We start from the raw sequence: 12,173 nt of genomic DNA, 5'->3' as shown, positions 1-12,173 counted from the left end.
ATTACAGGAAAGATGTGATTGCACTAGAGAGGGTACAAAGGAGATTTACGAGGATGTTGCCTAGACTGGAGAATTTTAACTATGAGGGTAGATTGGCTAGGCTGGCTTTGTTTTCTTTGGAACAGAGGAGGCTGAGGAGAGACCTAACTAAGGTGTATAAAATTACGAGGGGCCTAGAAAGAGTGAATAGGAAGGACCTATTTCCCTTGGCAGAGGGGTGAACAAGCAGGGGCATAGATTTAAAGTAATTGGTAGGAGGTTTACAGGGGATTTGAGGGGAAACTTTTTCACCCAAAGGGTGGTGGGGGTCTGGAACTCACTGCCTGAAAGGGTGGTAGAGGCAGAAACCCTCACCACATTTAAAAAGTACTTGGATGTGCACTTGAAGTGCCGTAACCAACAAGGCCACGGTCCAAGAGCAGGATAGCTCTTTGTCGGCCAGCACGGACATGATGGACCAAATGGCCTCCTTCTGTGCTGTAAATTTCTATGATTCTACCCACCCTCCCACCTCCCTCTCAGGTAGGCACTGCTCATCTTGAATGCCTTGGCTCCATCTGGGACAGTACTTCAGTACTGGGCAATCCAATTATACTGGTCAGCACTGGGTATGCTGCATGATAATCAAACAAAGCATTAATGTCACCCCTGAGGGAAAACTGGGAAGTCTCCCAAACCATAGTCAAAGAAAGTATCTTAAAATGAGCCTGGCTTTGTACTCCTGCCCTGCAAACATTGTAGGGGCTGGGTAACCCATTCTACGTGACTGGGTATGACTGCATCTGTGCCATTTTCATTGGGAGGTTCTGCTTCTGGAATATCCACAGACTCCTATAGAGAAGGGTATTTGAGAAAACCAAGGCAAATCTGGTTGATTCAAGAACCATGATCCAACCACAGGAGCAGATGAGCCACCCAGCCGACTTGGGATATCCCTGTCTGTCTGCAGGCAATCGGCAACAGGACTCTCCTGAGGATAATGACTAATTACTTAAATGTTCATTTTTAGGCTAAAGCTGCAAATACGCAAATGCTTAATTAAAATTTGCTCAAACCCTCAGATATTGGCATCAGAGGTCCCTAGCCCCAGAGTGGAACCCTTTCTCCAGATATTGCATTACTGTTCATGGTATTTCTCATGGCTGCATCCCTCTGTTGTTTATCCCAGTTGGGGAAGACAATATAGCAGCAGATTCTCTCAGTTGCCTCACTGTTCATCCTCATGAATGAAAAATCTACCAAGAGATTTTTCAGAAATAGGGGCATCTATAGACACACCTGTTTGCCTTGACAGACAACGACTAGCTCCTGTGTTTCTGCTATAAGTTGCTGGGTGAAACTGGAAGCTGGATAATCTTTTTCCTAGACACAAAGGGGTCAAAATTGGTTATGGACGTTTTTGAGGCGGTGTCACTGCCTGAGTGCTGTGAGTGCACTAGGTCCGTGCAGCAGAGCTTGGTCTCCAGTCGTCCTGGTTAACCTTGCCACTGGATCAAGACCTAGCTCTGTCAAGCCCGTGTAGTGGCTGGTGTGCAACGGCCACCCCACGTTAAAAGAATCCATGCACAGGCATCTTCCACCCTTTAGTATGTAGTTCAGGACCTAGATTGTCAGGTCCCTTATTGAAATACCTGTGAACTCATGTATTTTTGGTGTGGAAGCAGGTCATCCTCGATACGAGGGACTGCCTAATACTGCTGATTTTAGCGCCGGGCTAAATTCACTTTTAACTCTCAAAGATGAGAGAGCAGCGCTAAAATGTGCCGTTGCACACACATCCTCAGCGCCAACAGGGCGGGAGCTCAGGAGGCCGACTCAGTTTCGCAATGGGAGGCTGCCGGCATGCTAGGGAAAAAAACAGGAAGAAAAGGGAAGAAAAAAACTAACTAAAACTTCTCTGATCCCCACACACACACTGTCCCACTCTTAAAACGAATGAAAACAAGAGAAAAACTTACCTTCCTTTCTGGGCGATTCCGCTCGAGAACCGCTCTTTTACCACCACTTTTTCAGGCAGTATGGCCACTTGCTGGTACGGCAGCCGTACAAAGCAAATATCGCGACGGAGTCATCAAAGAGGCGTTGTACGCTGGATGACGTCGCCACGCGGGTGGTGTTAGCCGGCACAAAATTGCCTCTTGGCGCCTCTGCCAAAGAGCCTACTCAATTTCAGCCGGGGCGTGGACGCCACTTAACGGCTTTACCGCCCACGCAGTAATGGGCAGCGGCCGTAACCAAATTTCGACCCCAAAGATTTCAGTATTTTCTCATATTTCCCAAGTACCCACAGGTAGTTAAAAGGTACAAGGAGATAGAGCAAAAGTAATTCCTTTATTAGCCATGCAAACTATGGTTTCCAAAATCATGGAATTAAGTAGAGGCAGAATCCCAAAGCCTTGCAAGAGATATCTCCTCTCTGTTGAATCTGATCCCAGTGCTATTCCGATTCATGGACTGGTTATTGAAAGATGGCAAATATTAGATCAGAATCACCTGCTCTTGATTTGTTCCTCAAGGCCACCCACTAATCGTTATAACATTATTGTGAAATGCGCAGTGGTGTTCTACTAAGTCGGTCAGTTCTATCTCCTGTGATGTCCCACATATTCTACAGTATCTGTTCAACTCTAATTTCAAACATTATAGTTCAATTTGCCTTCCTGTTGCGGCTGTTGAGTTTTTCCTGACGTGTTTGAGTTTGGTTCATTAGTGGGTCACGATTTGGTATCCTGCTTTAAGCAATTTATTTGGCATTGTCACTGGTTCCCAATTCGTTCATTACTTTTGTACTTCACGAGTTAATGTTGCCAATGTTTAGACGTGTGAGGTTGAGGCCGAGACTTTCGAGTCCTGTCCCACTGGTTTTTGCAGCAGATCTTGAAGGGTCAGTGAACTGAAAGCCTTTATAGTTTGTTATTGATTTGATACTCTCACTCGGAAACCCTTAGGATTCACAGAGTTCCTACCAAAAGTTGCTGTCACACCAGAAGAGAGACTTTGCTTTCACTGTGAAGCAATTTCAGAAGTCTTGAGTTTGTTTGCTCTGGTTTGAAGACTGAAGGCAAACCAGTGGCCTAGTATTGGATAGCTAAGTGGGCGGTGATTTCTATTCTATACTGCTGCCATATTGCAGGAAGTAGTTTCTGGGGCAAGTCAAGTCATTTCCACCCATTTTAAGATACCTTCCTAGGCACTTCTGATTGGTATTTGCAAGGCTGCCATGTGGTGTAATCCTCATACATGTTACTCTCTAGATTTTACATTTCTTTGGCAGGTCTGTCTGCCTCCTGCAGGTGTCCTCCTTCTGAATTGCCACAGCTTTGGTATACTCTACTCCTATGATGTGTGGAGAAACTTAATGGAAAAAAAGGTGGATTACCTGCCTTCTAGGGCATCCTTATCCTTTGAATAATTTGCATCCTCCAAACAATGACCTTCCATCCCCTCAGGCCTGCAGGGGTGTAAGTTTGAGATTAGGGGTTTGATACTTGGGGGAGGGCGGTAATTTTACCCCCTCCTCCCCCCCCCCCCCCCCCCCCCCCGCAATGACAGACAGGAGAGTGTCGGGGTGGGGGGGCTGCGTTAAATTGGTAAAAATGTGAAACACGACCCTAACCAACCGCAAATGGGAGTTGTAGCATCCAAGTAACCCGCTCTGGAGAGGTGGGTCATTGATTATAATATTTAAATGAGGCTCCGTTCCTCAGACTTTGTGAGTCATTTGAATTTAATGGCTGTGCGCCGGGTTTCCCAGGGCTCGGGAACCTGGCAGCTGAAGGGAGATGGGAGCTGTCAGATCCAGAAGGTAAGTGCGTTTCCAGCACTGCTTGTGGGTCAGGAGTAGTAGAGGATCGTGCGTAGCAATGCGAATCTACATCACCAGGATGCTTTTTTGTGTGCATACTCAGTACGTAAATCTATCAAGCCTCTTATGGCATGTGCAGGAACAAAAAATGATTACAACTCCTTTTATGATCATTTATCTTCAGGGTTATTTGAGTCTCCTAAAAGAATGAGGGAGAAAGAAATTGACGGTTTACTTGTAACATTGGTTTTCGGATTTTCCACCCGATAAATGTAACTTTCAGATTTACACCTGGAATTTTGTTTTAAATAAAGAATATTATAAAAAATGTACCCAGAGAGATTTTCACTTTCCTCTTGTATCCTTTCTAGCTGGCCATTCCTTGCAGTTGCTGGAGCCACTGCTAAAATTTCAGATTGGCCTGAAGAATCTGCGTTTGCATGAAGAAGAACATGTACTGCTGATGGCCATCTGCCTCCTCTCGCCTGGTAAGGACAGCAGCGATGCTTCAACAAAAAAACAAAAATGGCACTCAATGTAAAATGTGGGAATAGTATGGAAAGCAGGGCCAACCTCCCTGATGGCTCAGTGATCCATACAGACCATTTGTGCTGGGGATGGGGTGGGGGGGGAGGATGGTGTCAACCATGGTTCCGGCTCCTGTCCTTACCCAGTGACACACATGGATCAGGCAGTAAACTATCAAGTTGTCTCATTATCGGGGGTGCTATCTTATAATTGGATGAAATGTTAAACCGAGGCCCCGGTTGATTCCATTACTTGTTTCCATCAATGCCTTGACTTGTAATAAAAGAGAATGAACACACCATGCTTCACTGGGATGTCTTGCATGATTTAAAGCTAATTTTCTAACTCCTCGCCTGTATTCCACCTTTTTAATTCATTCCGAGGATGTGGGCATCGCTGGCAAGGCCGGAATTTATTGCCCATCCCTGATTGCCCTTGGAAAGGTGGTGTTGAGCCACCTTCTTGAACCACTGCAGTCCTTTAGGTGAAGGTTTGTTTTGTTTTTCCTCATGGTTTGATGCAACTGAGTGGCTTGCTAGGCCATTTCAGAGGGCAGTTAAGAGTGAACCACATGGCTGAGTCTGGAGTCACATATAGGCCCAGACTGGATAAGGACGGTAGAATTCCTTCCCTTAAGGATATTAGTGAGCCACATGGGTTTTTACGACAATCCAATCACATTACTGTCCGGATTTACTTACCTTGACGCTGTACACACTGGCTGCCTCATGATGCGCCAGGTTGGCAACACCCTGCACCTACACCATAAAGCATTTCGACATGACCGAGCCATTCCTTTCACACTCATCACCATTGCAGGGGGTACCGTTATGTCTCACCATTCACTGCAACTCACTAACCCACTTCCAAAGGTGCACACAGATCTGTCCAAGACAGGAAAGTGTTGAAAATAAAGATTTCAATGTTTGACAGCACATGAATACCAACTATACATAAATATTGGATTAAACATCCATGGTCACCATTACTGATGCTAGCTTTTTTTAAATTCCAGAATTTAAATTCCACAGCTGCCGTGGTTGGATTTGAACTCATGGCCAGGATTTTACTTACCTGGGTGGGTCCAGTGCAGGCAATGTCAGTGGCAGGTCGCGGCCCCACTGCTGCTCCATCCCACTGTCCAAAATGAACTTGTGTTAATAGGTCTTGTTAAACCTACTCAGCGCGTTTCCCAGCCCAATTAGTGGAAGCGGGTCTGGTGACGTCATTCATGATGCGTCACCAGCCAGTTTAACTTAATGCGACCATGGTCACCTTACTTTTGACGTTTGTGCTGTCTGTGTTCTACAACATTGAAGTGCTGAAAACACTGACAATGATTGCACAGAGGCAGAGGGCTGCACCCACGTTCTCCATGACGCCCTCCATATGCTTATGGAGGGAGTCACCGCATGCAGCTAGGTTCTCTCCCCTTCCGATGGGCAGAAGAGATCTCCCCAGCAAATCAAAACAGCCTGGTTGGAGATTGCAGAGGAGGGCACAAGCAGGGGTGTGGTCAGGAGGACCTGGGTGCAGTGGTGCAAACCTTTCAATTATCTCATTAGATCAGGAAATGTTCGTACACTCAACCTCAGCCTGGTGTTTCACTCAGCACATCCCCATCACTCTGCCTTCCCTACCCTACTCCTGCACATCCTTACTCAAACCAACTTACCTTGCACCTCCACCCATCCCTCTCTATCACATCCCCATCTCAATAGCCACCACTCGCCCTCATCCTAGTGCAATCATACCAACTAACAACACACAAGGGTAGCCACTTGTGTGTTTAATCCAATATTTATGTATAGTTGGTATTCATGTGCTGTCAAACATTGAAATCTTTATTTTCAACACTTTCCTGTCTTGGACAGATCTGTGTGCACCTTTGGAAGTGGGTTAGTGAGTTGCAGTGAATGGTGAGACATAACGGTACCCCCTGCAATGGTGATGAGTGTGAAAGGAATGGCTCAGTCATGTCGGAATGCTTTATGGTGTAGGTGCAGGGTGTTGCCAACCTGGCGCATCATGAGGCAGCCAGTGTGTACAGCGTCAAGGTAAGTAAATCCGGACAGTAATGTGATTGGGTGTTGATGCCCTGTGTCCTGTGCAGCATCAGATGATTGCAGAGAAGGTTGGTGGAGATGTTATTGGTGCTGCTGGTGTGCATGGTTGGTGCTGGGGCTCATCGTGGTCCGATTCTGAAGGCCAAGATGAGACTGTATAAACAGCACCAATGCCGATGGAATAGATGGCAGGTGAAGTACAGATGACAGAAGCAATCTGTCAATGGTGAGGTAATGAGGTGAGACTGGATGGAGACTTTGGTGGAAACACTTGCAGCCTGCCTTTTTTGTTTGGAAATGCAATGAGGAGCAGCTTCTGCCTCAGGAAAGTGATCATCTGTCAGGTGGGAGCTTTTACTGTACATTTGAATCAAGGGATCAGCTGGTGCATGAAGTTAAAGTTAACAAGCAGTGGCTCTAGGCCTTTTGGCTAAGAGCATTGGTGCAGAGTGATCCTTGACTGGTGCAGGGTGACCTCTGGCGTTTGACAAAGAATTGTAACGATTGGACACGAATAAATAAAAAAAAAAAAAAAAAAAAAACAAGTAAGTTAAAAGAGCCTGTTAAGGGTCTGTTAAGTAGATTATAGTGAGTTTAATTACGTTGTCCTCCTGTCTGGTCTACCCAGTGGTGACAGACATGCCATTGGGAAAGCACATTGCAGCGGGATCACAGCGGGTTCCCAACCCACTGTCAATAAAAATACACTTTCCCACCTGACCCGCCACTGATCCCGCCCCTTGTAAAATTCCGGCCAATGTCTCTGGATCATTCATCCACGTCTCTGAATTACTAGTCCAGTAACATAATCACGACCGTTGTTGTAGCTATTTGCTGTCTGACTGCCTCCTAGCTTTGCCAGCTCTCTTTTTCTTAAAAGCCTGACTCCAGTGTCAGCTTTTAGTCGAGCTAAATACCCCGAGAGCAGAATTCAACCTAACCTGCTGAGTTCAAATAAATATAGTTGAGCAGCAGCTGTTAGTGTGAACGATCACTGCAATATCAAATTATCATTCATTGTCTACAACAGGCTGGTGTCTGAAATCTAATTCACACCTGAAAACCAAGCTGCCCCATGAATTTAGCCCCTTGAGAGCTAAATTTAGCTCAGCAGTAACATTGTTAACACATTACACCCAGGTCCTCGCATAATGGAATGGTGTGAAATCCCTGAACGTGGGGATAGGGTTTCTATTCTGGAAGGATGACACTGAACAGCAACTTTCATCCAAACCTATCTCTTGTTTTAACTTTTTTGATGCCTTTCAGTATTTTCAGTTATTTGGTTAATCTTTTGTCCGGCCATATCTGCTCACCCAAAGCTGTTTTCTACTGCGGGAAGAATGAATGATTTGTATTTACACCTTTCACAACGACTGGACATCCCAAAGTGCTTCACAGCCAATGAAGTACTTTTAAAGTGTAGTCATTGTTGTAATGTAGGAAACATTGCAGCCAATTTGTTGGCAGAAAGGTCCTATAAACAGCAACGTGATCAATGACCGGAATATCTATTTTTGTTGATGTTGGTTGATGTATGGTGCCAGGACACTGGGAGAACTCCATGGCTTTTCTTCGAATACGTACAGCTGAGAGGGTAGACAGGACCTCGGTTTAATGCCTTTTCTGAAAGACGGTACCTCTGACTGTGCAGTGCTCCCTTAGTCCTGCACTGGAGTATCAGCTGGGTTATGAGTACAGGGGCAGGGAGGTGTTGCTACAGTTGTACAGGACCTTGGTGAGGCCACACCTGGAGTATTGTGTACAGTTTTGGTCTCCTAACTTGAGGAAGGACATTCTTGCTATTGAGGGAGTGCAGCGAAGATTCACCAGACTGATTCCCGGGATGGTGGGACTGACCTATCAAGAAAGACTGGATCAATTGGGCTTGTATTCACTGGAGTTCAGAAGAATGAGAGGGGACCTCATAGAAACGTTTAAAATTCTGACGGGTTTAGACAGGTTAGATGCAGAAAGAATGTTCCCAATGTTGGGGAAGTCCAGAACCAGGGGTCACAGTCTAAGGATAAGGGGTAAGCCATTTAGGACCGAGATGAGGAGAAACTTCTTCACCCAGAGAGTGGTGAACCTGTGGAATTCTCTACCACAGAAAGTAGTTGAGGCCAATTCACTAAATATATTCAAAAGGGAGTTAGATGAAGTCCTTACTACTCGGGGGATCAAGGGTTATGGCGAGAAAGCAGGAAGCGGGTACTGAAGTTTCATGTTCAGCCATGAACTCATTGAATGGCGGTGCAGGCTAGAAGGGCTGAATGGCCTGCTCCTGCACCTATTTTCTATGTTTCTATGTTATGTGCTTGAGTCCCAAGTGTGGGGCTTGAACCCACAACCTTCTGTTTCAAGGCTGACACACAAAGTTTCTCCATGCTTTTGGCTTTTATGTGAGTTTTTCTTTCTGTATACATTTTCAGATCGTACCGGAGTACAGGACCGTGCTCAAGTGGAGCATATTCAAGATGGGTTATCTGAGACTTTGCAGTCATACATTCGAGTCAAACATCCTCCTCCAGGTAATCGGTTGCTGTACCCGAAGATGATCCAGAAGTTGACAGACCTCCGGAGCCTGAGCGAGGAGCATTCCAAACAGTACCAGGCTCTGACCTTTAATCCCAAACATACCATGCAGCTCACACCACTTGTGCTTGAGGTCTTTGGCAATGAATCAGATCATTGAATCACTTTCTTTTGTTGCAAACTTGTTGGGTTCACACAGGGTAGCAGGCTTGATGGTGCACGCACAGCATTTCCTTTGAAAATTAGGTTTCCAATTATCAAATGTGGTGCCGATGGAGCAACTCTGAATTATTGGACCACTGATTTAAAGAGAGAAGGGGTGGGGTGGTAATTGCAGCGTTCCTGAAAAGGTTTCCACCTGCGCAGGTGCTGTACAATGTAGAAGCAACAATGAAAGGTAGAAGTAGTAGTTTTCCCCTTCGCAGATACTACATTTATACCTGTAACATGGGAACACGAAGGCAGTGATGGGCAATATCATAAGTATCTTATGAATGCATTAGATGTATATAAACTACATACATCTGATATATTCATTCGACAGTCAAAATAATGTGATGTCGCCCCTCATTGCCTTCAAATCCCCATGTTACAGGTAGCTTTTTTTCATTCATAGGATGTGGGCATCGCCAGCAAGGCCAGTATTTATTGCCCATTTCTAATTGTCCTTGAGCAGGTGGTGTCTTTGAATACCATCTTGAATACGCTCCATTTGAGCACGGTCCTTGAATACAATTGAATGGCTTGCTAGGTCATTTCAGGGAGTAGTTAAGAGTCAACCATATTGCTGTGGGTCTGGAGTCACATGTAGGCGTGATCAGGTAAGGACGGCAGATTTTCGTCCCTAAAAGACATTAGTGAACCAGATGGGTTTTTACTACAATCCCATAGTTTCATGGTTACCATTACTGGTAATGGCTTTTTATTCCAGATTTATTTAATTGAATGTAAATTCCTCAGCTGCCATGGTGGGATTTGAACTCATGTCCCTGGATCATTAGTCCAGGTCTCTGGATTACAGGTCCATTAACATAACCACTATGCTACTGTACCCGTAAGGTACGGCTGCAAGAGAGAAAATTACCACTTTCTTGGATTTGTTGCCCGTACATTTTGGAGGGGAAAGACTTGTTTTTACAGTAATTTTCTTAATATTTATGAAATGATTTTAAATAATCCGAAAACGCAATCGAGATACAGCAGGAGCAATGATCAAACATTTTCAGTGGCAATACAGCCAGCAATGTCCATCCCTAACGGCAGGTACTAAACTACCACAAACATCAAGTGCAGCTTTGGAAGCCTTCGTCCATTGGTGCCCTACTTCTTCCTGCCCAGAAAAAATATATTTACTGCTTGGTCTGCGAGTGTCCAGGACGTGTTGACCACTAGAGCTGATTGACAGGGGACTGATGTATTGGTCATTATCATGACCTGCACTACTGAAGACCAAATTATAATTTGATTGATGGTACATAATCGGAAAGTTGCAGTTGAAAGCTTGGGAGGTACTTGGTGACACTACCACTCCCTAGTGTTTGCACATGCCCTTGGGAAGAAGGGATAGTTTTCAAAGGTCCTTTCCCAAAACTATATACAAGCACAAGTAGTACCTATTTATTTATTGAGCTTTGTTTAAATCCGTACAGGTCCCAGAACTGTGCAGCGATGTCAGATGCATTTGGAGCTCTTCACCAGCGCAGTTCACATTGAGTTGGTGAAAAGTTGGGGCTGTAGATGGCAAGAGTTAAAATTACTTAAATTACTAATAATTCAGATGGTCAGCAAATCTGGATTATGCGTCACACCACACCTGTGTCCAATCGTTCTTTTATTTTTATGGTTCCTATTTGAAAATTACAAGTTAGGGCTCCCTGATGGTTCGGGAATTTATCCAGTGAATGGTTGATTCATAGACTAGGAAGGTTTCTGGTTCAATTGCTGCTCTGTGCTGAGTTAGTTGACACAATTTGGTTTGGCTGTGATACCCTGTTGGTAGAATTCCCTGTAGACACTCACTATCTAGGCTCCTATATGAAGAATGGTCACTTGAGTGAAGTAGTGGAGGAGAGGACGACGGGTGCCTGTGAAACTGTGAACAATACAAGTTACCACCTCCACAAGAGGGGTGCAAATTGTTGGAAAAGGAAAAAAAATACAAGTTGCACCACTTTCCTGTATTTGGAGAGCCCATTGGTATTAAGGTGATTCTCTCTTACACTAGAATGTGTTGGAAATGCTGCAGTGACATCAGCCTGACCTGTAGAACAGATTGTGACCTTATTGTCTGTATATTGCACAGTATGCACTCACACCAAACAGCTGTAATACCTGGATCTGTTTGTGAGTAATTCACTGTCTATCCCATCCTGTTATTCAGCCAGAATTTCTGCACAACAGCAGCCATTTTATGCACTTATTATTTGGAAGCAAATAACATTGTTTCATACTCAGGAAATCCGCATTCCCTTCAGGGTTTAAAGAAGTAGAAATGTTTAAAAGTATCTGCTTTGACCGGTGTGGCTGTATTAACATATACCCCATTAATGTGCTGAATCCAGACCTGGGCAGATTGAAAATGTACTTCTTTGACGCCAATGATGTCACTTACAAACAGGTCCCCTGGAGATCTGAATCTTACTGATTGCAAAAGACAATCCTTCCCACCTTGTGTCCCTAACTGGCTGATGCTTATGTGGGTGTCCTGCACTTGCCCTAAACTTTATTTTTTGAAATGAATTATAAATGATTGAAGTGATGATTCTTTGGGCTGGATTTTCGGTTCTGCTCATTTCGGGGCGGTAATGGCGGCGGGGCGGTAAGGTTTGCGCCTCAGTCAGCAAAATTCATCAGCTGGGCGCTGAGTGTGGGGTGGAGCGTTAAGGGAGGCGTTGCACACCTCTTTTAGGGTGCTAGGCCGGCTGAGCAAGTGAAAATCCCCAGCTTAACAGCCGGCCTCGGAACGTTCTAAAAGAGGCCTGGGGGGGTGGGGGGGGGGAGAGGAACCCTGAAAAAAAACACCAAAAGCATTCCCAATAAATAACATACGCCACCACAACATAAATCGTAAAAAAAAAAAGAAAAAACAATCACACTTGCCTGAGGTCGACATTACTTACCTCACTGCAGCCGCTACAGATCAGGCAGCAGTCAAAAATCAAGCCGGTGTCGTAACCAGGGGCGTTGCACATTGGCTCGCCTCTTCTGGGCGGTACTGCTCCACGCCCTCGAAACCAGCA

General features: G+C 45.1%; 1 protein-coding gene across 2 annotated transcripts in view; it reads left to right on the top strand.

Moving 5' to 3' along the window:
• Positions 1–11,737, top strand: part of LOC139240900 (vitamin D3 receptor B-like) — a 163,102-nt gene extending 151,365 nt beyond the window's left edge. For both annotated transcript variants that reach the window (XM_070869406.1, XM_070869407.1), the window contains exons 8-9: positions 4,177–4,293; positions 8,832–11,737. In XM_070869406.1, the coding sequence (XP_070725507.1) occupies positions 4,177–4,293; positions 8,832–9,094 (380 nt within the window). In that variant the 3' untranslated portion in view covers positions 9,095–11,737. The remainder of the gene's footprint in view (positions 1–4,176; positions 4,294–8,831) is intronic.
• Positions 11,738–12,173: the final 436 nt, after the last annotated feature.

The sequence above is a fragment of the Pristiophorus japonicus genome, chromosome X, assembly GCF_044704955.1.
Source record: "Pristiophorus japonicus isolate sPriJap1 chromosome X, sPriJap1.hap1, whole genome shotgun sequence".
NCBI classification, from domain to species: domain Eukaryota; kingdom Metazoa; phylum Chordata; class Chondrichthyes; family Pristiophoridae; genus Pristiophorus; species Pristiophorus japonicus.
The sequence above is the reverse complement of the archived record's forward strand: the minus strand, read 5'-3'. Positions and strand labels throughout refer to the sequence as shown.